This window comes from Hemiscyllium ocellatum, chromosome 3 (genome assembly GCF_020745735.1).
Source record: "Hemiscyllium ocellatum isolate sHemOce1 chromosome 3, sHemOce1.pat.X.cur, whole genome shotgun sequence".
NCBI classification, from domain to species: Eukaryota; Metazoa; Chordata; class Chondrichthyes; order Orectolobiformes; family Hemiscylliidae; genus Hemiscyllium; species Hemiscyllium ocellatum.
In genome coordinates this window covers 93,779,147-93,806,835 of record NC_083403.1, presented here as the reverse complement: position 1 = coordinate 93,806,835, position 27,689 = coordinate 93,779,147, and the positions used below count along the sequence as shown (strand labels likewise).

The 27,689-nt window shown below is 40.5% G+C and overlaps 1 protein-coding gene across 1 annotated transcript in view; it reads left to right on the top strand.

The window, feature by feature from the left end:
• The window catches only part of adgrb3 (adhesion G protein-coupled receptor B3), an 870,525-nt gene that overhangs the window by 785,785 nt on the left and 57,051 nt on the right, over positions 1–27,689 (top strand). Inside the window, exons 26-27 of the mRNA XM_060821286.1 lie at positions 2,597–2,692; positions 17,471–17,510. Coding sequence (XP_060677269.1) covers positions 2,597–2,692; positions 17,471–17,510 — 136 coding nt within the window. The remainder of the gene's footprint in view (positions 1–2,596; positions 2,693–17,470; positions 17,511–27,689) is intronic.

The following is a 27,689-nucleotide window of genomic DNA, read 5'->3' as shown; positions in this document are numbered from 1 at the left end:
GAAAGAGGTATCCAGTTTGACTCTCTTCCCTGCCCTTCTCACAAAGCTCTATGAATGTTTTTACTTCAATTATTTATTGACTAATATTTGAATGTTACTATTGGATCAATATTGACTTCCCTCTTAGGCTGTGTATCCTAGGGAGTAGCAATTTGCTGAGTGGAATATTTTTTATCCCACTTCTCTTTGCTTCTTTGCGAATCATTTGAAATCCATGTCCTTGGGTTGCTCACTTTCCTATCGTATCAGCACCATGTTAACCTGTCCAGTATGGTGTTGGACTGCTTGTCTGTCTTGTAAAGGTTTCATTATAGCTAATGGATAGTCCCCTTGAATTATCTTAGTGGCTGAAGGATGAAAGGAAACAGGAAGGAAAATTGCAAGAGCAGATGAGAAAAGAGGAAGAAGTTGGGTGTCAAGCAGGAGGCTATTTCAACATGTGGAACTCTCTCCCTAACAGATGAGCAATGTGTGAGGAGACTGTGCTTCACAATGGTGGCTTTAACACAGTTATGTCATTTGTGCAGCTATATATCTGCAGGGTGATAATGGTATAGTGGTATTGTCACTAGACTTAGTGTTCAAACTAGTTTGAACATAGGTTCAAACCCTATCACTGTAGCTGGTAGCATTTAAATTCAATGAATTCACAGATCTGGAAGATGAAGCTTGTGTCAGTAATGCTGACCATGAAATAATGGCCAATTGTCATTAAAAACCCTCCTGATTGGTTAATGTATTTTAAGAAAGGAAATTTGCTGTCCTTACCTGGTCTTTAGATTAGATTTACAGTGTGGAAACAGGCCCTTCGGCCCAACAAGTCCACACCGACCCGCCGAAGCGAAACCCACCCATACCCCTACATTTACCCCTACCTAACACTATGGGCAATTTAGCATGGTCAATTCACCTGACCCGCACATCTTTGGACTGTGGGAGGAAACCGGAGCACCCGGAGGAAACCCACGCTGACACGGGGAGAACGTGCAAACTCCACACAGTCAGTCGCCTGAGTCGGGAATTGAACCCGGGTCTCCAGCGCTGTGAGGCAGCAGTGCTAACCACTGTGCCACCGTGCCGCCCACAAAGTTGTTTGTCAGTGTCAGTGTTTGATTTCCAATCTACAGCAAGTCATTCAGTGCAAGGGCAATTGGCAACACCCACATCCCATGAAAGAATACCAAAAGGATAATGTAAACTCCTAACCAGGGAATGTGTTTATGTCTAGTTAAGTTGTTAATGTCTTTACTTTAGGTGGTTGCTACTAATTCTCTGACTATATATAAATATATATGTGTGTATATAATACCTGTAACACAAGGGTGAGAGGACTTGTAAGACTGAGCAGTCAATAAACTATGCATAATGTAAGGTATCTTGGTTCCTGACTTACCAAGTGATTTGGATTCAGATTGACACATGGTCATCAATAACATGTCCAAGTTTCTGTACACTCTCACCAGCGAGGAGCCACATTTACAATGTACACCCACCTTCTCCGTAACTACTCCCACACTACACCATTCACTTTCACATTTGAGGTTCTGATGCAGGCAGGAAAAACAGTAAGCGAAGACTTCTTACAGGCAAGAAGAGTCCATGGAAACATTAGCCCAAAGCTTCTGTTGAATGATTGTTAAGGTTGGGAATCAATTAAAAATTTAGATCTGAGATGGACAGACTTTTGTTAGGTTAGAGGGTTTATGGGTTATGGAACCAGCCAGGAATTAGAGTTTAAAAAAAATTCAGATCAAGAGTGGTCAAATTCAATGGTGGAGTGGCTGAATTGTCTCTTGTTCCTACATTCTGAGCAGGTTACTTTAAATGGATGAAACACAAGAGGGGGAAATATAATGGTGATAAAAGCCATAGTTTGACTTCATCAGGAGTATTCACCTAGATATGCACACTGCAGTTTTGGAAAATGTGAAGTCGTTAGGGAGGGAGACTACAGAAAAGTTTCTTAAGAATGATCCCAGAGATGACAAACCTCAAGTTGTGAAGATAGATTAGAGAACTTGGGATTTGTTTTTTTTGAAGAAGATAGGATCAAGAGGAGATCAAAAACACAAGTGGTCTTCACAGAGTAGTTAGGGAACTATTGTTCCCATTGTTGAAAGGATCAGAACAGGAAGGCACAGGTTTAAAAGAATTGGTAAAAGAAGCAAAGCAACATAAGGAAAGTCTGCTTCCTGCAGTGAATGGTTAGTGTCTGGAATGCATTGTTGGAAAGGTGGTGGAGGTAGTTTCAGTTGAGACATTGAGAAAGGAATTAGCTATGTAAAAAGAAAGAATGTACCGGATTAAGGGAGAAGACAGCAGAACGGTACTAACAAATTGCTCATTCAGAGAAACAGTCAAAAAATGATGGATCAATTAGCCACGTTCTGACCTGTGACAGTTCTGATTCTGCCACCTACTATTCTTGCACATGAATGACTCTGCATATATGACATAACCTATATGTTGCGCTGTCTCTTTTATGTTGGCTGTAAATGAGCAATAAGTGTTGTTGAATTTCCAACATGTTATAAATGTGTCTATGACTGGTTATTGATTGTATCAATTTCCTTACGGGTATCCTCCTGTTCAACAGGTTCAAGATGCTGTTCGATGCCGTCTGAGGAACTGCCAGGATCCAATAGCTGGAGATACAGCAAGTACATTTCCAAATGGCCATGCTCGGATCATGGTTAGCATCACTTTCTTTATTCTCTTGCCTGGTTTTTTAGATATCCTGATTAGATGTCCAATTTTCACCCCATTTAAGACCATAACATCATAAGAAAAAGGAACAGGAGTAGGCCATTCAACCTGTCGAGCCTGCTCCACCATTCAATAAGATCATGGCCGATCCAACATTCTACATATCCTCTGTCCTACATTTTGCCAGAATCTTTGATGCCCTATTGATCAGGAATATTTCTCCGACTTAAAGGTCCCAAGGACACTACTCCCACAATGCTCTGCGGCAAGGAGTTCTAAAGACTCTGAAACCTCTGAAAGAAGAAATCCTCCATATCTCGTCTTAAACTGACACCCCTTAATTCCAAGACTATGCCCTCTGGTCTTAGGATGATTCCCCTCATAGGAAAGCCTATCAGCATTTACTCAGTCAAGTCCCTTAAAAATTCCTTCTGTTTCAATAGTATAATTTCTCATTGTTCCTAATTGCAATGAATCGAGTTCTAACCGGTTTAGCCTTTGCTCATAACGCAATCCCTCCATATCCGAGTCAACCTTCTCTGAACTGATTTCAATGAAATAATATATTTCCTTAAATAGGGCAGCCAAAATTGCTCACAGTTCAAGTATCACCAGGTCCTTGTACATTTGTGGTAAACAGTCCTTGTTCTTTACTCCGACCGCCTTAAAACAAGAGTTAACATTTCACTAACAATCCCAATTAACTGCAGCACCTGTGTGCTTCCTCTGTGTCTTTCATGCACAAGTACTTTCAAGCCCCTTTATTGTTGTAGGTTTCTGCATTTAATTTCATGCTGCCTACCATCCTCATTGCCAAAAATTGGGCATTCATTCCAAATGTGCCCTGTCTGCACCAAGCAATGTTGTTGTCACCATTATAATCATGTGGCAGAGCACAGATGAGATAGCTTGGTTACTCAGTTCCTTAAAAATACTCCACCCTCATATTATTATTGACAATCAAGTAGAGCTCATGGAAGTAGTTGACTTGAAAATTGGTTGAGATGCCAATGTATTCTTTTTGCATTTTCATTGCCTTTGTTAACAGAAGATTGACTAATTTAAACCCTCAAAGAATATCTCCACTTTAAAATGTGTCTACCCTGAGGCAGATTTTGCTATAGCCTAACGTATGATCATGCCTGTCATTAAGTTGCACTCTTCAGCCCAGCAACGCAAGGTGGTGGTGGTAATCTCACTAGACAGTAATCCAGAGCTCAAGGCTAATTCTCTGGGTAAATGCGTTCATTTTTCACAATGGTAGAAGGATTTTAATAAAATATCAAGTAATAAAATCCAGAATGAAAAACACAGCAACCCGTCAAATTTGCTTTCGGGAAAGAAATCTGTCCTCGTTGCATGGTCCAGCCTAAATGTAATTCCAGACCCATAGTAACATGGTTAACTCTCACTTGTCCTTTGGATAATGAGAGACTATATACCAATAATTTCAAATCATCCCTATAAATATAATTTTAAAAAAAGCATATTTTACCCATTGAGTTCCTGATTGTATGAGCTGATAAAGGTGCAGAGAAGCTAACAGTGCACCTAACATCCTGGGTCAACAAACAAAGCAATAGGATTTAGTCTGAAAGGATCAGTTTGAAAGCATAAGAGATACACAGCACAAGGAACATGCATTAGAGCAAGTAAATTCATTGCTAAATCAGGTACATAAAGAGAAATAAAAAGAGAGGAACAAAATAAAAGAAAGAAACTTAACAAGTCTGTCAGAAGCTATAGCGAGAGAAACAGAGTTAATGTGTTGAGTTCATTGACCACTGGTCAGAAATTAAAGCAACGAGCACAGTGGTATGTTGAAATAGCTGGCAACTGGAAGCTCAGGTTCATTTTTGGGCTCTATTCTCAATGGGTTGCTCCCAGCACAGCTCACCCATTTATAACCATTTACTCTTCCCGTTAGCACCTTACCTAGCATTTATCTCCCTCTTGTCTTGTCAGCAATCCCAGTATGTGTTTCCCCTTTCCTCTATCCCCCTCTTGGCACCATCTCCACTCTTTATATTCACATCTTACCCAAACCACCATACACCCACTTCCATCAGCATAAACACCACCCTTCCACAGTGGCTAGCACTAATGGTGAAGGCCACTGGACTTGAAACCTTGCTTTGTTTATTTTCTCCACAGATGTAGCCAGACTTGCTGAGTTTCTCCAGCATTTTCTGTTTTTGTTTCAGATTTCAAGCATCCTCAGTTCTTTGTTTTCTTTTGGAGTGGAAGAAAGATATGAGTTAATATAGAAAAGTAAAATGAAAGTCAAGAAAGAGTAAATATAAAATTTATGCTGATACAAAAGAAAATTTGTGTGGATGCTGAGAATGCAAAAAAAGAGGCATAGACACTGCAGGTCAAATAGCATCTATGGACAAGGCGGGGGGTTACTGTTTCAGATCATTGTCACATCCTGAATTGAAAAATTAACTCGAGGTGAGATTTTGCCAGGAGGCAGGGGGCAGTGAGCAGGCCTACAACTCTGGTGATGCAGTCAGAGAGACTACAATTCTGGGAGCCTCAACAGTGCCACTGAGAGAGATCATGTTAATCGTATAAATTAAGGTAAAGAAAATCCCCGTGAGTGACACTTAGTAATAAGTATCCATGCAGTTATGAAGAGACACTTTAATGCCTTCTGTGACCAATGAGTATCTTGGGTTCTTGAGCACATCATTAGCCTCAGGAATGATATTTTAAGTTTCAGTTGAAGTTTTTTGCTTTAACCATGTGTTTTTGTTTACATTGCAACACCCTTTAAGAGATTGTTATGTAATTACCATGTTCATTTGGTTAGAGGAGTGTATGAGGAGTGATCAAGTGGCCATTAGCATGTCAAGGCAGGATGTGGGGTGGTGGGGAAGTCATTAAACTGTAATGCCTGCCTCTCTTACATCTATGTCCAAGTATCCATGGAATAGGAGCATGTGGTGTTCACTTGTCACTTGAGGCATTCCATGGCCTATAAGTACTACAAGGGGTGAAGTACATAATCCACAGCAAATGTTAGTTTAATTGATAAGTTCCCTTGTGGGATTTGATTTTGTGTACAGTTCCCCTTTAAGTGATTGTTTTTAAGTTAATAATTGATTTTGGTTATACTTTTTTTTAATATAAAAGTGTATGAAAGACACTCTTGACATTGGCAAAAAGTTGTAGAGTTAGAGCTATAGAAACCCAAGTGAGGAGGTGGCATTGCAGCAGGGCAGATTGGAGCTGAGCAGCGAGACCATGCAGAAATCCTAATGCAGTTGACTCTGCAAGAGCTACCTGGGAAGTTGTAATTTCCTTGAAGCAGTTACCCAGCACTGGAACCATCCAAAACCTCCAATGTTGAGTTGGGATTTCTGAGGGTTCTGATGATTATAGCTTAACAATTAACTGGGCAATGTCAGAGGATTAAAACCTGCTCTAATTCCTACATAGCAATTATGTTGACCTCCTGACTCACCAGTGAAATCCCCAACCCCTACCCTAGCTCTGTCCATGCCATCGAAACGTCTGACTAACCCTGCCAGACCAAATACCCAAAATCCTACCACCCTCCCTCACTGCAGTTCTGATCTGCCAACACACCCCCATGGGAACCAACACCCCAGCCCCAGAGAGAAAAGAACTGGGAAGCTGCCTCCATTCAATTGGTGTTAGATACTCAGCAACTTAAGATGACTTCATGGTGTTCTGGTGCCACGGTATGCCACACTTACTGGCCTTTCAGCATCCTCAAACATCCACTGCTACTCATCTGAGACTGCTCTGTGACACCAATGATTCAACAATGCCAGGGCCTAGCCCTCTTCCTCCTGCTCTCCATCTTCCCCTCTCGTAGAGAGTTCTGTAGCTGACCAACTCTCATTAAGTGACCAAAACACTGACCTTTTCCTTCTGATGTCCCTTTTAATTCTGTTCATTGGACCATTAATCATTCACATTGTCTGCTGCCTCTACCTGGGTTCTCCTTGATTTTATTTTGTTCCTCCACCTCTGTTACTGTCACTTCTTTTAGAGCATGGGGTTAAATTCTTCCTTTCTCTTCTTTTTTTTTCTCTCTCCCCAGTTGTTGCCGGACCTGTCCAGTATTTTCAGTATTTTGAATGTTAGTCGAGGGATTTATATTACACAGGACAATCTCAAAACTCAGTTGTTTGTTAAGTGTTAATTCACAGCAGTTAATGATACCAATTGTTCTAGTCTTAAACGTTTCCATTTATTTGATATGCAGGCTTCTTTATGTGATTTAAAACTAAAATGATTGTAGTAAACTCTGTAGCCAAAGAATTTCTCCATACTGTGCACGATAATTCATCAGAATTTGAAGATATGTTATTCACCAAACTGTTAGAAGATGTTTCCATTGTGAAGGAGTCTCAAACTAGGGGACATATTTGCAGAATAAGGGGGCATTCACTTAAAAATTGAAATGTGAAACAGAGAAGATAGGAGTAGGAGAAGACCATTTGGACTTTTGAGCTTGCTCTGCCATTTGGTATGATTATGGCTGATTATCAATCTCAGTACCCTGTTCCTGCTTCCTCCCCATACTCTTTGATCCTTTCAGCCCTAAGTATATCTAACTACTTCTCAAAAACATTCAATCTTTTAGCCTCAATTACTTTCTATGGCAGAGAATTTAACAGGATCACTGTTCTCCGGGTGGAGATATTTACCTTCCTTTCTGTCCAGAGTCGCCTACCCTGTACGGGATCATCATTTCTCTGTTTACTTTGTCTAATCCTGTTAGAATATTATAGGCTCCTATGAAGAAATTTATTCTCACAGAGTAGCAAATGTCTGGAAATCTCTACAACAGACAGTTGTAGAGTCTAGATTACTAAAAATAGTTAAAGAGGAAGATAAATTTTAGAAATATCAGGGAATTGTGTGTGCTTTGAGGAGCTGATATGATAGAGGACTTGAGGCTTGGGGTAGATCAACACTGATAATATAGAATAGTGTGGCATCCTTAAAGAGGAAAATGTTGCACAGCTGCTCCCATTTTTTAATGTTCTTTTGTGCACCGAGTGCAGGAAATGCTGATAGCTTGCCCTGAGAAATGCTGAGTGATCTTGAATCCACAAATTCCCTTGTGGCTCATCTATGCCCAGTCCATTCTGTACAGTTCACAGATCTGCTGAAACAGTGGGGATGCAACTCAATTCCTTCATAGAGCAGAAGTACAAGAACCAGATTATCACACTCCAACAACAAACATCAATAAAAATTATTTTAGTCCCATTTGAAAGACAAAGGAAGACGTGACTTTGCCTAGCATGTGGCTGGTTTTTATTAACTGCTTATACCTCTGGGAATCGATTTAGCTCAGTTGGCTGGATTGTTGGTTTAGCAAGCAGTATGATACCAACAGTGTGGGTTCAATTCCTGTTAGCATGAAAGACTTTCCTTCTCAACCTCTTCCCTTGCCTGAAGCCTGGTGCCCCTCAGGTTAAATCACCACCAATTGCTTCTCTCAAAATGAGAGTAGCCTCTGTGGTCTGGTAGGACTATGGCGACACAACAAGAACAATATCTCTAACCTTGCTCTTTCCCCTCTCCTCAACATATTGCGCTCCAGAACTTTCTGCTTCTCATTCTTATCCATTGACAAAACAGAAAAGACAGGGAATTGGGGCACTTCTATTTTACAAGATTGATGGGAGATTGAACAAAGGGTGTTCAAACCTGTGAACAGTAAATAAGGGGGAAACCGTATGCAGTGCTCTTGTTTAAGATAGTTGGGAAAAGACACTAAATGATATCTCAGTGCATTTAAACACCAGGTTCTGATGATTTGGAAAATACATTCTGAAAGGGAAGGCATAATCAGTAGTAACTTCCAAGACAAAATTGAATAAATAAGTGAAGGGAGAGAATTTGCTGGGTTATGGGAAAATGTGGAGAAGTGGAATTAATTGGATATCTCTTTTAAAGAGCCAGTACTGGCACAATTGGCTGAATGGCCTCCTTTGTATGCTGCATCATTCTATCATACGCATGAATTGTCATATTTTACCCATTCTAATTTATGTATATTACTTTCTATCTGCTAGTATTTAATTGTTTTCATTTTATTTGTTTGTTTTTCATTTTCACCCCTGTGGTGTTCCTGAACTATTTACCACCCCCAGCCAAATGGGCAGATAAGCAATTTGCTCCCATAGTTTCTTTTTAATAAAACTAGCAGCGAATTGTGTCTATTTACAAGAAGATGTATGTAAGATCAGCAGAGAGCAACCAAAAATACTAAACCGAGACTTAAGGAGGTAGGCAGAGCAACAAACTCCACATACCTCTGCTGTTCAACTCTGCTTAGGGGTGTCTTTAAGAGATCATCACTTTACTGATGTTTCCAAGTGCCTGATTCCTTAGGTGTTGTCTGGAAAAGTGGACACTTAAGTTGATTTGATTTATTGTCACTTGTACCCAAGTACAGTGAAAAGCTAACTTTGTGAGCAGTACAGGCAGATCATAGTAAGCAATGACATGCAGATAATAGGGTGCTTGGACAGAGAGAGGCGTACAGGTTACAGTGCACAGGAGGTGTGCTAAGCAACATCGATGTTAACAAGATCAACATCATTCTAAGTTAGAGTCCATTCATCAGTCTAACAGTGGAAGGGAAGAAGCTGTTCTGAACCTGTTGATGCATGTGTTCAAGCTTCTGCCTGATGGAAGAGGTTGTAGGAGAGCTTCACCAGGGCGGGAGGAGTCTCTGATGATGTTGGCAGCCTTTCTGCAGCAATGAGGAGTGTAAATGGAGTCCTTGGATGGAATATTGGCTTACGTGATGATCTGGACTGTACACACAAGCTAAGCAGAGTTGGGTACTCAGATGCTGGAGAATAGACTCAAGATTAGAGTGGTGCTGGAAAAGCACAGCAGGTCAGGCAGCATCCAAGGAGCAGGAAAATCATAGTTTCGGGCAAAAGCCCTTCATTAGGAACTGTGCACGCAATCTTCTGTCGTCTCTTACCGTCCTGAGCAGTACAGTTACCAGAGCAGGCTGTTATGCACCCCGGTAGTATGGTGCATCTGAAAAAAATTGGTGATGGTCTTTATGGACGTGCCTAATTTCCTAAGCCACCTGAGGAAGAAGAGGCATTCTTTTGCCTTCTTGACTGTCCAGGGCAGGTTGTCAGTTATCATCACTTCTAGAAACTTGACGCTCTCAACCTTCTCAACCTCCGTTCCATTGATATAGATGGGGATGTGTTTTCCTCCTTTCTTTCTAAAGTCAGTGATTAGTTCTTTTGTTTTGCCAACATTGGGAGAGAGGTTATTATCACTGCACCACGACACTAAGCCCCTATCCCTTTTCTGCATTCTGACATTGTTGTTTGATATTCGTCATACCACACCAGTGTTGTCAGCATTACCAGGAACACCTCAATCCTAACATTTTTCATGGTTTGGTTTTTCAAGGGGTGCTGACAGCAGAATGCTTCTTTATTTGCTGTATCTCTTCAGTATTAACATTCCTCATTATATGAAAACAAAAAAAAACCCTGCATATTTCATGAATTTTGTTGCTTGCTAATTGCACAGCTTGGACTCTTCTGCATATTTAAAACTAAAATGCCTTGATAATAGTGAATTGAAAAAGACCAGTGCACCCAGTATAGAATTGGCAATGGGCATTTTGAAAATGTATGTATTAAGGCTGTATTCTGTATGCAAAAGTTGAGAGTTACATTGAGAAAATATTAGTATATATCCATTTTCAAATATTAATTATATTGTGGTCGCTGCTATCTCAAGGTGCCATAATACCAGGTCTAAAATAATCTGTCTATCTGGTCAGTTCCTAAACATATTGCTCTGAGAAGCTATCACTAAAGGATTCCCTAAATTTGTTATCCAGGCTAATATTGCAAAACAAATTTTTCCAGTTTGTATGTAGACTAAAATCACCTATGATTGTCGCCTTTATCGCAAACATAATAGTGTAACTGTTTTGTGGGCAGGGATTCCATAAACCTGGAAAAATCAGCAAAAATTCAACATGCCAACCAATTTGGCACTGGCCACTAAAAGTACCATAATTCATGCAATCAAACAGACTGATTACTGTTCCTAATTCACATAGATGTATATATCCTGCAAGCAGACAAAAGATGAATGCAGAACTTCTTGCACTTATTGGAAAGGCAGCAGACCAGCTTTTGATACACATGCTTAGCTAAGTTTCCTGGATGTCCAAGCCAGATAAATAAGCCAATAAAATTAAAATTTCTAGAGACAATAAGGGTCTCCATAGACTGAACACATCCGGTCTGACAATAGTCTGAAAAATGCAAACATAAAATATTCACACACAGCATCTGTGGGGAGAAATCTAATTAATGGGTGTCACAGTGGTTCAGTGGTTAGCACTGCTGCCTCACAGCACCAGGGACCCAGGTTTGATTCCAGCCTCAGGCAACTGTCTGTGTCGAGTTCGCACATTCTCCCCGTGTCTGCGTGGGTTTCCTCTGGGTGCTCCGTTATCCTCCCCAGTCCAAAGATGTGCAGGTCAGGTGAATTGGCCATGCTAAATTGCCCATAGTGTTAGGTGCATTAGTCAGAGGGAAATGAATCTGGGTGGGTTGCTCTTCAGAGGATCAGTGTGGACTTGTTGGGCCAAAGAGTCTGTTTCCACGCTGTAGGGAATCTAATCTAAAGAAGTTAAAATGAAACTAAATATGACCTCTAGGGGACATCTTGTAAAACACTGTGACCATTTAAAAAAGACAGACTAGCCTTCATTGCAAAATAAATATTATAATACACATTTGTGCTACTAAGTGTGGACACAAAAATCTCTTCATGAAGTTCCTATTGTTTGTCATGACAGTCTGATACATTTTTAATTATTTTAAAAGTCATTAACTGAAAGGCCACCAACTCATCAATTTATGATATGACTGAGGAGACTGTGCTTGAGGTTCATGCATCTCAAAAATTACTTTCTGCAGAAAGGGAAATTCATAGCATTTGCCTCCAAGTGTTTGTCTCTTGCTCAAATTGAATATGTGAAGAAAAAAATGTGGCAACCTAGCAGTGGTATTCAGCATCTAGTGGTTTTGCGTCTGTTAAGTTGGAATGAGGTTCATTTTGATAACCGACCATAAGCTATTTGTAGTTATCCAGTGCAAAACACCATTAAGTTTGCAGCACCTACTGGTCAAAATACAAAACAGGGTACAACGATTGCAAGGTATTCTATAAGCACTGTGATTCCATGGTTAGGTACCCTAAATCATCTGTCTAGTCACATACATCGCCCTAGATCTACAAGAATATCTCATTGTCATTAAATAGAAGACCTTCTGCACATTGCACATTTGGTAATCTACTTGCCACATATTATGGTAGGAAACCATCAGACCATAAAAGGTGAGAGTTGATGCAGATGAGGCAATAGCAAGAGGTAGACCAGCTAGTGGGAAGGATTTTCCTGGGAAGGAAGCAAGGGATCAGTTAAAGTGTGTTTGCTTTAATGCAAGGAGTATCAGGAATAAAAGTGATGAACTTAGAGCATGGATCAGTACCTGGTGCTATGATGTTGTGGCCATAACAGAGACATGGGTTTCTCAGGGGCAGGAATGGTTGCTGGATGTTCCAGGGTTTAGAGCATTTAAAAAGAATAGGGAGGGGGGGGAAAAGAGGAGGGGGTGTAGCACTACTAATCAGAGAGGGTATCACAACTACAGAAGCTTCCATTGTCGAGGAAGACCTGCCTAACAGTCAGTATGGGTGGAAATTAGGAACAGCAAAGGAGCAGTCACCTCGTTAGGGGTTTACTACAGGTCCCCCAATAGCAGCAGAGAGGTGGAAGAAAGCATAGGTCGGCAGATTTTGGAAAAGTGTGGACGTAGTAGGGTTGTTGTAATGGGTGACTTTAACTTTCCCAATATTGATTGGAAACTCCTTCGAGCAGAAGATCTGAATAGAGCTGTTATTGTAAGGTGTGTTCAGGAGGGTTTCCTAACTCAGTACGTTGACAGGTAGACTTGGTACTTGGAAACAAGCCAGGGCAAGTATCAGATCTTGTGGTGGGAGAGCATTTTGGTGATAGTGACCACAAATGCCTCACATTCTACATAGCTATGGAGAAGGAGAGGATTAGGCAAAATGGGAGGAAATTTAATTGGGGAAGAGGTAACTATGATGTGTTTAGACATGAGTTAGGAAGCATGGATTGGGAGCAATTGTTCCATGGTAAAGGCACTATAGACATGTGGAGACTGTTTAAGGAACAGTTGTTGCAAGTGATGAATAAATATGTCCCTCTGAGACAGGCACGAAGTAACATAAAGGAACCTTGGATGACGAGAGCGGTGGAGCTTCTCGTCAAAAGGAAAAAGGTAGCTTACATAAGGTGGAGGAAGCTAGGGTCAAGCTCAGCTCTAGAGGATTACAGGCAGATGAGGAAGGAGCTCAAAAATGGTCTGAGGAGAGCCAGGAGGGGGCACGAGAAAGGTTTGGCAGAACGGATTAGGGAGAGCACAAAGGCATTTTACACTTATGTGAGGAGTAAGAGAATGGTCAAAGAAAACATAGGGCCGATCAGGGATAGCATAGGGAATTTGTGTGTGGAGTCTGAGGAGGTAGGGAGGCCCTAAATGAGTTTTTTGCTTCTGTCTTTATGAAAGAAACAAACTTTGTAGTAAATGAAACCTTTGAAGAGCAGGTGTGCATGCTGGAATGGATAGAGATAGAGGAAGCTGATGTGCTGCAAATTTTGTGAAACATTAAGATTGACAAGTTGCCAGGCCCGGACCAGATTTGTCCTCGGCTGCTTTGGGAAACGAAAAATGTAATTGCCATTGCGAAGATCTTTGCATTCTCACTCTCCATTGGAATCGTACCTGAGGACTGGAGAGAGGCAAATGTAATTCCTCTCTTCAAAAAAGGAAATAGGGAAATCCCCGGCAATTACAGACCAGTAAGTCTCACGTCTGTCGTCTGCAAGGTGTTAGAAAGGAGTCTGAGGGATAGGACTTATGACCATCTGGAAGAGCATGGCTTGATTAAATACAGTCAACACGGCTTTGAGAGGGGCAGGTCATGCCTCACAAACCTTATCGAGTTCTTTGAGGATGTGACTCGAAAAGTTTATGAGGGTCGGGCTGTGGATGTGGTATATATGGACTTCAGCAAGGCATTTGATAAGGTTCCCATGGTAGGCTCATTCAGAAGGTCAGGCTTATCTTATGAAGAGAGGCTGACTGAGCTCGGACTTTTTTCATTGGAGCAGAGGAGGAGGAGAGATATACAAGATAACGAGAGGCATAGATAGAGTCGATAGCCAGAGACTCATTCCCAGGGCAGAAATGACTAACACGAGGGGTCATAGTTTTAAGCTGGTTGGAGGAAAGTATAGAGGGGCGGGTTCTTCACACAGAGTTGTGAGAGCATGGAATGTGTTGCCAGCAGCAGTTGTGGAAGCAAGGTCACTGGGGACATTTAAGAGACTGCTGGAAATGCATATGGTCACAGAAATTTGAGGGTGCATACATGAGGATCAGTGGTCGGCACAACATCGTGGGTGAAGGGCCTGTTCTGTGCTGTACTGTTCTATTTTCTATGTTCTGTAAAACACGTGCAAAAAACAGGCCATTCAGGTTGTCAAGTCTGCTCTGCCATTCAAAGAGTTAATGGCTGATCTGATAACCCTCAACTCCACTTTCTTGCCTTTTTTCCCATAATCTTTGATTCCCTAACTGATTAACTATCTGTCTCAGCCTTGAATATACTTAATCACCCAGCCTAGACAGCCCTCTGCAGTACAGAATTCCAGATTCACAACCCTTGGAGAAGAAATGTCTCCACATCTCTGCTTTACTAGACTCTGCAAAAGGAGGAAGCAACTTTTCTGCATCTACCCAACCAAGTTCCCTAAGAATCTTGTAAATTTCATTAAGCTTGCCTCTCATTCTTCTATATTGCAATGAGTACAGATCAAATATAGCCAACCTCTCCTCATAAGACTCCAAATCTGATGGCGCCTAGTGAACCTTCTCTGTACTGCTTCCAATGCCAGCATATTTTTCCTTCGACAAAGAGCCCAATGCTGCCCACAATACTCCAGTTGACGTCAGATTATTGCCTTGCATAGTTTTAGCAAAGCCTTTTATACATCACTCCCTTTCAAATCCTGTATTTAAACAATAGAATACTGTGATTGGTGTAATGGTCAGAGTCATTCTGGCATGTTCCAAAGGCTGAAAGAGCCAAAATGGTCTGAAAGATCAGTTCAGAATACCTCAAAAAGTCACATTTAAGGGATAGCAAGCTGTCATCCCAGGGTCCACGTGACCTGCAAGCCACCAACAGTTGATTTCGGCACACATGGAAATTGGCTGAACCCGAAAGAGACTAATGAGGAAGTCGCCAAGATGGTGGAAAAGCCATGACGGAAAGCAAGACATATCAAACCTTCATGTGAACAATCAAAAAGAGCCACTACTGCATCTGAAGTACCTACACACTCATGGACCAGATCCACAATTGATGTCTTCAGCTTCCAACCAGATTACTTCCTGGATTGAAATGGATTACTCTTCCAACTTACCCATTATTCGACATTACATGATGCCTCTGTTGCAACCATTGTGGTCAATTTTAGTTTAATCTCCACCCTATTTGGGTACCATTGGTGATTGTTTCTGATAATGACCTCAATACAATTCCTTTAAGATGATGTGTGAGAAATGGTGAGTGAGCTGTACTATTGTCATTACCACACTAGTCCAGATCTAATAGAAAGGTAGGGATACAGTTCAAGCTTTAAAATCTTAATCATGTGGCACTGTCAAATAAAACACAATTCATACTTTGCCAGGTTTCATCCTAGATTGACAGCATTCAATGTGACTGTTTCTGCCGCTGCAGAATTTTTATTCGACAGACAAGGGTGGAGTAACCTCTCCTGTTGTCATTCATCAATACATCCAGGTGCACCTGACACATTGAAAAACAGGAAGATGAAAGTTGTTTTGAAAGATATGAGGGCAATGAATTACTCTATCTGAATATCCAATAATAGGTTTGTGTTCACCACCTGACTTGTGGCATATGGAATCCAACAGAAATCTCCAGAGCAAGATTGAATAAAGTACAAACATCAAATAGCATGACCATGCATCAAAACTGATGCCAAACCAGAAAATTGTCAAAATCTGAAACATTGAATAGTCCTGTTGTGAGTAGAATGCACTCTAAATTGCAACACGAATACAGCACCCCTGTCCAGTGTCCTGAAAATGTACAGTTGTCTCCAGCAATGATTAATACATCTCCATTTGCATAGGTAAGCAAACCACAGACAGGTTTCAGAGACTTGTACATCTGTTGCTTTATATATAGATATATTGTGACACAATGTTATCTTGTATTGTTGCTGTAAAGATACACCTTCAATTTATAAAAGGAGGACGTCTTTATATTAGGTATCTATACTTGTAAACTGCTGTTAATCATTACCGCTCAACAAAATGCTGTGGGTGGCATGGTGGCACAGTGGTTAGCACTGCTGCCTCACAGCGCCAGAGACCCAGGTTTATTTCCTGCCTCAGGCGACTGACTGTGTGGAGTTTGCACGTTCTCCCCGTGTCTGCGTGGGTTTCCTCCGGGTGCTCCGGTTTCCTCCCACAGTCCAAAGATGTGCGGGTCAGGTGAATTGGCCATGCTAAATTGCCCGTAGTGTTAGGTAAGAGGTAAATGTAGAGGTATGGGTGGGTTGCGCTTCGGCGGGTCGGTGTGGACTTGTTGGGCCGAAGGGCCTGTTTCCACACTGTAAGTAATCTAATTTAAGTAAGTAATCTAATCTAAAATGTGATGTAGTAGTCCAAAAGTGGCCGACCAATGTCCTGAACAGCCTCAACATGACCTCCCAACTCCTATACTCAATGCTCTGACCAATAAAGGAAAGTTTCTTCACTATCCTATCTATCTGCAACTCTACTCTCATGGAGATATGAACCTGCACCCAAAGTCTCTTTGTTCAGCAACACTCCCCAGGACCTTACCATTAAGCATATAAGTCCTGTTCTAATTTGCTTTTTCAAAATGCAGCACCACACATTTATCCAAATTAAACTCCTTTCTCTGAATGGTTTGCTGGTAGTTCCTGGTACATTGTGTGCTTTCAGTATTAATGTTGAAATATATTTGTCTACTATTTTTATTAATACTGTATAATGAATGGTCAGAATCTAATGTAAAGATACATCATACCTGGCTGAGCAGTCTGTTCTGGTCAGATTGGAATTATCCAATGTTCTTCGTATCCTAGTTTTCTTTTAGCTGGCCCTATTTCCTCAAAAGTGATAGCATCCTGCTAACGTTCAGGCATTGGACAAAATTGTAAAAGTTCTGATAGCATAACAACTCATTTTAATAAAAGCAAAACACTGTGAAAATCCAAAATCAAAAGATGAAATGTTGAAAATATTCAGCAGGGTCTTGGCAGTAGCTGTGGATGAGCAACAGAGTTAACATTTCGAGTCTTAAGTTTGAGTTCCAATGAGTCATATTAATAGGAGTGATATTTAATTTTTTCAAGGCACTAACTGTTTCTCTGCTCACAGATGTTGGCTGATCACTATATATTTTCAACACTTTTTGTTTTTATTCCATTTTGTTCCTCAACAGTTGAGTGAAGCTAAATTGGGCTAATTAGCTGGAGATTTTATTGATTAAGGATTAGTACTTCCTTTATTTGATGTTGTTATCTTAATTAACTTTGCTATTTTATTTTAAACAGACAGACTTTGAAAAAGACGTGGACATTGCATGCCGATCAGGTAAGAGTGAACTGCTTAAGTATCACTTCTGTTTAATTATCACTGTGGGAGAAGCTTTCAACTTTGGAAGGAATATAAAACAGATCACAGCAGATCCACTGCCAATCATGAGGGAATTGGGTGAGCTGTATAAGAGAAGGTGCTCCAACGCACCCCTTCCAAAATTGAAAGATTCTCCCATACATAGCATGAATTTTGTCATTTCAGGAGGTTCTTGCAAAACAATGGACAGAGAATCTTGAATTGCTGATAAATTTTGTCTTGTATCTTCTGCTACATTGCAATGAAGTGAAAATTTATTCAGTAATTCAAACCTAGATGTCATTTTCTATTCCAAACTTTATTCATTGCAGAAGGGGAAGAAGCAATTTTTGAAAAATGCAAATCTTCAATGTTGAAATGATGCAGACTTCATAGAAATCTTTTCCTTGTCCCCAACATTTGCACATGAGAAAGCAATTTAAATGGGAGCATTGAAAGAACTGCTTCTCATAGTGTAAATATTTATTTACACTGTATGACCTCACATACTAGGCTATAAATCTTGGTGTTAGAATACGAATTAAAGTATATTCTTTGCAAGTTATTCTGATAGATCATGGTAGAATCATAAAGATATTCAGCACGGAAACAGACCCTTCAGTCTAACCCGGCCATGCCGACCAGATGTCCCAACCCAGTCAAGTCCCACCTGCCAGCACCTGGCCAATATCCCTCCCAACCCTTCCTATTCATATACCCATCCAAATGTCTTTTAAATATTGCAATTGTACTAGCCTCCACCACTTCCTCTGCAGCTCAATCCGTACACATACCACCCTCTGCGTGAAGAAGTTGCCCCCTAGGTCTGTTATAACTTTCCCCTCTCACCCTAAACCTATGCCCCCTAATTCTGGACTCCCCCATCCCAGGGAAAAGACTTTGAGTACTTATCCTATCCATGCCCCTCATAATTTTGTATACCTCTATAAGGTCACCCCTCAGCCTTCGACACTCCAGGGAAAACATCCTCAGCCTAATCAGCCTTTCCCGACAGCTCAAATCCTCCAACCCTGGCAACATCCTTCTAAATCTTTTCTGAACCCTTTCAAGTTTCACAACAAATTTCCGATAGGAAGATGACCAGAATTGCAAGCAATATTCCAACAGTGGCCTAACCAATGTTCTGTACAGTCGCAACATGACCTCCCAACTCCTGTACTCAATGCTCTGACCAATAAAGGAAAACATACTAAAAGCTGCCTTGACTATCCTATCAAACTGCGACTCCACTTTCAAGGAGCTATGAACCTGCACTCCAAGGTCTCTTTGTTCAGCAACTCTCTCTAGGACCTTACCATTAAATGTAGAAGTCCTGCTAAGATTTGCTTTCCCAACATGCAACACTTCGCATTTACCTAAATTAAACTCCATCTGCTGATTCTCAGCCCATTGGCCCATCTGATCAAGATCCCATTGTAATCTGAGGTAACCTTTTTTGGTGTCCACTTACACCTCCAATTTTGGTGTCATCTGCAAACTTACTAACTATACCTCTATACTATTGTGAAATTCGAAGAATGTGCTCATCCAGTCTTGGCCTGGCCCCAATCTTGTTCTGGGTTCTCAGTCATCTTGATTTTACCCATTGATTTTACCCTCCCCATCCTTCACTCTCCTCTCTCATGTTCCTGGTCGCTTTCTCCTTTGATGCAGCCTCACAAGTTCTTTCCAGTTGTCTGTTCCCATCTTTGCAGCTTCTTGATTTCTCACTCTTATCTGCATCTGGCAATTAAAACAGTGCACATCAAAACAAACATAGTTCATTCTGGGGAGCTGTGATGTCTGATGATTCTGTACCTGAGCCATAGTTATTTGTTGTCATTTTTTTTGTGAGACAGTAGGAGTGTCACCTTGTGTGCAGGACACAAATAAAAATCATAACTGTTCTACTGGGAATGCCAGCAGAAACCACATGAGGTAACAATATTGAAAAATGCTTGCGTGATTCTCCTTCCTCCCCCTTGAGGCCTAAGTAATCTAACTTGGAGATGTTGCTGAGATTATTGAGAGTTGAATTGATGAGCATGATTAAGTTTAATTGAATTGATTGTCAGAATGTAGTATAGTAACTAAAGTGATTGATGTTACTTTGACTCCAGATGACTGTCAATCTTCCATGTCAGTTCCTGGAACCATTAACAGAGATAGAAATAAAGAAGAGTTGTGAGTCAAATTTATTAGAGTAGAGTGCCTTATGGTCTAATAGAATTATATATTGCCTTGTTTTTAATGATCTTTTGGATGTTTGTGTGTCTGTATTCCTGATGGCGGTCTCTAGTGAATGTATGTGGCCATGTTGGTAAATGTCTAACAAGACCATAAGATGTAGGGACAGAAATAAGCCATTCAGCCCATTGACACTGCACCAACATTCAATGAGACCATGGCTGATCTGATAATCCTAATTCCCATTTTCTTGCCTTTTCCCTGTAACCCTTGATTCCCTTATTGATCAAAAAATTGTCTACCTCAGCCTTAAGTATACTTAATGACACAACCTCAACAGCCCTCTGCAGAGAAGGATTCTACACATTCACAACCTTCTAAGAGAAGAAATTCTTCCTCATCATTGGTTTAAGTGAGCGATTCCTTATTCTGAGATTTTGCCCTCTGGCCTTAAACTCTCCTCTAAGGGAGAAAAAGCTTTTCCACATATACCCTGCTAAGCTTCCTAAAAATCTTCTTTTTTTAATCAGGTCTTTTCTCTTTCTTAAAAGCTTCATTGAGTACAGATCCAAACTACTCAATCTCTCCTCATAAGAAAATCCTGCTATATCCAGGATCAGGTAAAAAGGCAACATAGGACAGAGCAAGGATAGTTGTGAGAAATATATGGCCCTTTTTGTTTTTGCACCCTGTGCAAGTCCAGAAAAGTGAGCTTTCAGAAGAGGTTTGCTGGACATTAGAGCAGAATGTTTACATTCTGAAGATTTATTGAGCTTTTAAGGGAAAAGGTTGCCATGTGAAAGGAAAGACAGCAGTTAGCTTCAGTCATGGTGGCAACATGAGAATGCAGTTCTTCATTTTAATCATGTTCAAATTCTATGAAATGGTACTGAACTGATAATCAGATGTAATGATGTTGATTGAGGGAAGAATATTGATCATTGGATATTTTACGTGTGTGGAGAAGACAGACGAGAGCTCAGTTTGACACCTCCTCCAAAAGGCAGCACCTGCAATGTGCTGCACTCCCTTGGTACTGCAGTATAACTCTAGCCAAGGTCTTTCAGTCCTGGAGTGGGACTTGAATCACAACATCTCACACTGAGGTGACAGTGCAACTACCTGTGCTATCTTATGAGGTTGAGGGTAACGGGAGGGAAGTGAGGCCATTGTGGCATGAGCTCCTGAAGAAATGGCACTGCTGAAAATTTGGCCAGCAGCACGGCTGAAATTGTGGGTGATTTATTTCAAGAGCATTAAGGTGGGATCTTCTGCTTCATACTGAAAGCTGAACTCGTGTAAGACAGAATCTTAGTTGCAATGTTAAGGTCTGGATTGGCACCACTGTTGAAAGTTTAATATTGCATGCTGAATGCCATTCATAGCAGGTTAGGCAGCATCCAAGGAACAGGAAATTCGACGTTTCGGGCCAGAGCCCTTCATCAGGAATGAGGAGAATGTGCCAGGCAGGCTAAGATAAAAGGTAGGGAGGAGGGACTTGGGGGAGGGGCGATGAAGATGTGATAGGTGGAAGGAGGTCAAGGTGAGGGTGATAGGCTGGAGTGGGGTGGGGGCGGAGAGGTCAGGAAGAAGATTGCAGGTTAGGAGGGCGGTGCTGAGTTGAGGTCAGGAATGAGGAGAATGTGCCAGGCAGGCTAAGATAAAAGGTAGGGAGGAGTCAGGAATGAGGAGAATGTGCCAGGCAGGCTAAGATAAAAGGTAGGGAGGAGTCAGGAATGAGGCGAATGTGCCAGGCAGGCTAAGATAAAAGGTAGGGAGGAGTTCAGGAATGAGGAGAATGTGCAGCTCCTTGGACTCCTCCATCGGCAGAACATAACAACACGACGGCTGGAGGAGGAGCGCCTCATCCTCCGCCTGGGAACCCTCCAACCATAAGAAATGAACTCAGATTTCTCCAGTTTCCTCATTTCCCCTCCCCCACCTTGTCTCAGTCGGTTCCCTCAACTCAGCACCGCCCTCCTAACCTGCAATCTTCTTCCTGACCTCTCCGCCCCCACCCCACTCCAGCCTATCACCCTCACCTTGACCTCCTTCCACCTATCACATCTCCATCGCCCCTCCCCCAAGTCCCTCCTCCCTACCTTTTATCTTAGCCTGCCTGGCACATTCTCCTCATTCCTGATGAAGGGCTCTGGCCCGAAACATCGAATTTCCTGTTCCTTGGATGCTGCCTAACCTGCTGTGCTTTAACCAGCAACACGTTCTCAGCTCTGATCTCCAGCATCTGCAGACCTCACTTTTTACTCGAATGCCATTCATAGTCAGTCTGCTGTGCATATTTTTAACTGCTATTCACTTGATGCACACTAATGCACTCACCAGTATGACATCTGGCATAACCGGGCCCCAGGCCCCATCTAAATGGACACCAATTTGGGCTCTAAAGCCACTTGTTGCACCCAAATCATGAATGCTGGTGAGCCCAATTTCCATGCCTGGTTGTCTATGACATGAATCAGAAAACAGGGGAAAGAATATTGGCAAAATAGAACTCAAGCACACATGGTCATAAGAGTCTATCATTGCTATATGAAGTGATACACTGTCGCACAAATTATATTTGTTCAATTTAAAACTGTGCAGAAGAGAAGGGAGGCTGTAATTGTTGACAATAGCTTACATTATTGTCTCCTTTGACAATAGTCTCCACTGGCCAGATTAAATCAAAAACTTATGATATTAATTCAAAGACTTGGGCACCCTCAGTTGACAAATTGAGGACAGCCTCAAAGATACATTGCTAAGCAACATTGCCAGTGTCACAGTAGCAATCCAAAGTGTCTTATTGCGACCTGGTGCAAACTTTTGTACTTCTCCAGGCTGCACATCGTCTGAAATTATGGACATGCTCCCACTTTCTGCATCAGTTTGGCCCGCTACTAAATGGGATTTGCCAATGTGGTTCCAAATCTGATGCTGAATTTTAGGCACTGCCATCCAGATTGAAGAGAATGATGAAAGCCTATATAAATTTCAAAAACCCAGAAGGAAATGTGCAAATTGTCAAAAGACAACTAATATTTTATGAACAAAAACAGAAATTGCTGGACAAACTCAACAGATCTGACAGCGTCTGTAGAGAGAAAGTAGAGTTAATGTTCAAGTCCAGTGCCCTTTCTTCAGAGTCACTGAACTTGAAACATTAACTCTCCACAGATACTGTCAGACCTGCTTAGTTTGTCCAGCAATTTTGGTTTCATTTCACATTTTCAGCAACTGCAATTGTTTGTTTTCTGATATCTTGCAAAATTGCCTTCTGTTCAAAAAGGCAAAATTTAAAGATCAATATTCGAAGAATTTAACTTTGAGCTTAAATAGAGACATACAAAGGATGTTCCACTTCTCTACTTTTCTAACTACTCATTTAGTCAACAGAAACAGAAAGCTGCACACATACAAATTTGTATTTAATGTGTGATTTCTGCCTGTTTTAATTTTATGTAAAAACCTACATCATTCACATATTTATAAGTCACATTAGTGATGTTAAGTAACAGGAGCAGAAAGAAATGTTTAGCATGTCCTTTGACAAAGTCTTTCATATCAACGTGAAGGGAATTTTATGAAGACTTCTACATATTTGTCTCATTACTATTGTTCCCTTTTCTTTCCTCTGTAATTTATTGTATTCCGGTTAAATGATTTTTTGTTGGAGGGTAGGAATGTTGGTGTGGTGCAGACATTTGGTATTGATGATCATGTTATTTGTTTTATTTTGGATGTGCCCTTCCAAAGATCATCTTGAACAGCACCATCGACCATCCCAGACCAAGAGCTTATATAGACCTGGCCATTCTAAAATGATGCCTATATATCCAAACACAGGTGATTTTGAGTCCTTTACAGTTTGTGAATTTATTGCTTATCTTTGGTCCATGTGTTGTTATTGTCTTGTTGAAAATCTAAAGCAACAAAAACCATATGGGACGAGTGATGGAATGAGCATTTAATATCCTAACACCAATTTACGTTGGGCTAAAGAAATTTAAAATCATTGACAAAAGAACTAGGAGTGAGATTTGAACTTACTTTTTATGTAGTATACAATACTAAGATGATGAAAATTCACTTCTTGAAAGGATAGTCGAAGCAGATTCACTTGTAACTTTCAAAGTGTGATTGAACATATATTTGGAAGGACAATGAGGAGGAATTATGGCCCAAGGATTTTTTTCCTATGCAGTACTAATCTTAATTTCTGGACACAATTTGAGACAAACAAAGGAAGGAGATAGTAGTTTGGTACAGTGTACTTATTATTTCTAAGCATGGCCTCACCTCTAAAAAGTACCCAAACCAAAAAATTGTAAAGCTAGTTCTATAATTTTTGGTATACCCAGAAATTTTGAAAAAATGACTCTCATGTTCCAGCTTAACAAGATGACTGTAAAAAGAATCAAGAAACTCAGCTTAAAAAATGCAAATTAAAATAAAGCACAGTAAATATAATCCGTAAAAATGGAGTAATATTCAGATAATGCCACTAATATGTTAAAGATAGATAGATATATAAAGATGTTTCCCCTGAAGACACACCATTTCAAGATCTTCCAGTAATCTTGGATAGATTGTTGGACATAAATACAACCTTAAGGAGACACCATCAATTGGTGCCTCAGTTGGGAGCCAACCTCCTAGTAAATGTAACAGTAACAGTAGATAGCAACTGTATGCAGCTATAATTATTATTCAACTTAAAGCAAAAATAGAACAATTTTATACACCACAGTGATAATTTCTTTTGGGAACAAATCAGTTCCATGAAAACTATAGCTCTGATCTATCATTCAATCTGCTTCTTTGTGCCAAATGCCAATTAAAACAAACATGTAGAAAATGTGCATGGTTTTTGATTCCAACGTTGTCCCTAACAGAAAATGTGCTTTATTACTTGTGTTTGAAGTCACACCGCTTGATAAAACAGTGTGCTGCTTTCTGTTGAAGGTGCAAATGATCTATGGAAATTAGAACTCTTGGTTTTCCCACACAGTGATGGCCAAGAATGCATGAGAATGGGCATTAGACTGTTCCCAGTTTTAGAAAACAATTGTGTTGTAAAAATACCATTGCACCATTGTATATGAGAGAATCAATTAATCTTTAATACATTGCAAATATCTTACTTTTTCCTTGCAGTCGGTGATATCCCCATTTAAACCAATGGAGAATCTATGGGTAATATTTGTCTAGTTCATTGTTTAACCTCTACAAAGAGGTCAGTTAGCAATCCAAAAGGCCTAAGGTGAGGAAAATAGCAGAGCACAGCAAACATTGGAAAGGCTGCAAGGAAAGACAAGCAGAATAAAAAAAAATTAGATTGTGCAAGTATGTGTTTTAAATTCCGAAAATTGTTGGAGATAGGAAAGATTGACAGGGATGGGGCGAAGGATTTCCAGAATACACTGAGGAAAGTGAGGTGCTCTAAATTTCTACGATCCTGTAAAATGTTAAACTAGTAGCAAAACTTCATTTTAACAGTAGGATGATGGAAAACAGCACTGATGATATATTTACAACTTAGAAAGGAGAAAAGCTCAGAAAAGCATTTAACACGATAACGTCAACAAAACAAAAATAGACTACGAAAGTCAGGACACAGAGGAAGAGGTGAGAATGATATCCACCTGTTACTACTTGTTTAGCATGGAAGAATGTTATTCAAAGAGGCTGATGGATGCTAAAGCAATATTTAGGTGTTTATGGGTTTGTCCCTTATGGAAAGAGAAAAGCCAATGAATAGAAAAGAAGCGTTTGGCATGAAATTTCCTTGAAGGCAATTTCAGTGACAAAGATGAACAAATTCCATTTGAGGGCCAGCTGAGATAGATCCAGAATGCCGAGATTAAATTCAGTTGATTTTTAGACTGACCTGATAAAAATGGCTTTGAAGATTTAAATGGAATGGGACTTTTCTTGCTGTGTAAGGGATCATTGACAGTTAGACATCCTATTTCCCCCCCCCGCCCCCAAATTCCCTCACACCACAAAAGAAGAATGGATAAAAGACTGTGTGAATGTGTGCCTTGAGGGAGTGCTACCTGAAGATAGTCAATGATCATTCAGTGATTTTATTTGGGTATTGGGGAGAGAATTGCCAGATGTATAGTTGAAGTAATTGGTGTCAAAAGAAGGGAGCAGAGCAAGAGAAAAATAGCAAGAACATCTATAATAGTGATGAAAAATACAAAGATGAGCTGCAATACATTTACAAACTTTTAAGAAGCTAGATAGCACTAACGGTTTTAAATATATCAGCAAGCAAAAGAACTACATATTTCAGATAGCTTTCCTGAGACAATAGTAACTGGATGTAACTAGGACTGGTACAAGTATAAAAAGCAACATTATAAGTTTCAATAAGGAAATATGAAAAAAATGCATCGCAAGAGATATAAACATAACAGCAAGAAATTTAAGATTATATGAAGATAAAGGAAAATCAGTGATGGGGATGTGAGTCTAATAAGGACAGATGCAAGTAAGTCTATATCTTGAACTTTGCATTTGTTGTCACAGTGACAGAAGGGGGAAAATACAGCAGTCAATAGGAGGAACTCAGAGAATGTAGTATCAATAAAATAATAGTACTGAGGGAATTTTGGGACTTAAAACAGACAAACTCTTGGACCTGGAGATACCCACCACAATGTGTTTAAAAAAAACAGGTGAAACCAGAAAATGCTAGAAATACTCACAGGTCAGGCAACATCTGTGCAGAGAAAGAGAGTGAGTTAATCTTCTCGCTTGACCTCTCACCAGAACTGGAAAAGTTATACAGGATTTGAACAAGTGCAGAGGAGGGAAAGTGATCAGGAAGGAAGAGGAATAGAAAATGTCTGCAATATATGGAAGACAAAGGTGAAATGTCAGAAGTGTTAGTTCCTTGCATCCAACTTCATTACCATCTCCCATCTCCTAAACCCTCCTAATATACCACCGCAAACCCTTTGAAAACATAAGCAATCTCTGAAATCCCCTGTGCTCACCATCTACAAGGCACAAGTCAAGAATGTAAGAAAATGGTCCCCACTTGCCTGGATTAGTACAGCTCCAACAACAGGCCAAAAGCTTGACACTATCCAGGGCAAAACAATCCACTTAATTGGCACCATAACCACAAATATATACTCCTTTCACTACCAATACACAATGCCAACAAGTTGCCCTACAAGACAAATGTTCGGCACAACATCGTGGGCCGAAGGGCCTGTTCTGTGCTGTATTGTTCTATGTTATATGTTCTAAGTCAGCAGGCTTCATAGACAGCACCTTCCAAACCCTGACCACCATGTGCAAGTGATCCTCAAAGTCGCATATCATCCAAACTTGGAAATGTATCATCATGCTTTCAATTTTGCTGGATCAATATCCTGGAACTCTCTTCCTGTTAGCATTGTAAGTCTATATCTCAAGGACTACAGCTTACCAGCAGTGTCTCAACAAATGCTGACTTTGCCAGTAATGTCTACTTCCCATGAAACAACATTGAAAAAGATTGCACTTGTCCAATCCAGGACACAGCTCCTAAATGTAGATCACTAAACCATGACCGTCAGCCAGCGATTCTTTGACACTGTACTTATTGAGACCCTCAATTGTGCTAATTCCAAATCTCACACTTTCACTTTCATCTCTTCTCTTCCCTCCCAGTACCACAATAGACTCCTCTTGTCTTACCCTTAATGCACCACCTCCCATGAGATGCAAGGAGAGTGGCTCTAGGATTGGGCTCATCAGCCACACAAGGACACACACAGCTCATGACCAGTGACATAGAATTTCCTAGATGGACAATCATATTCCTTAGTGATTGATTGCCACTGATTGTGTACAGTAATGGTCTCCTTACTTAAGGGAGGATATAAATGATAGGTATTAGAATCAGTTCATTGACAGCCAACTAAATGAATAGGAATAGGAGAGGATAAACCCACCAGAACTATCTCAATG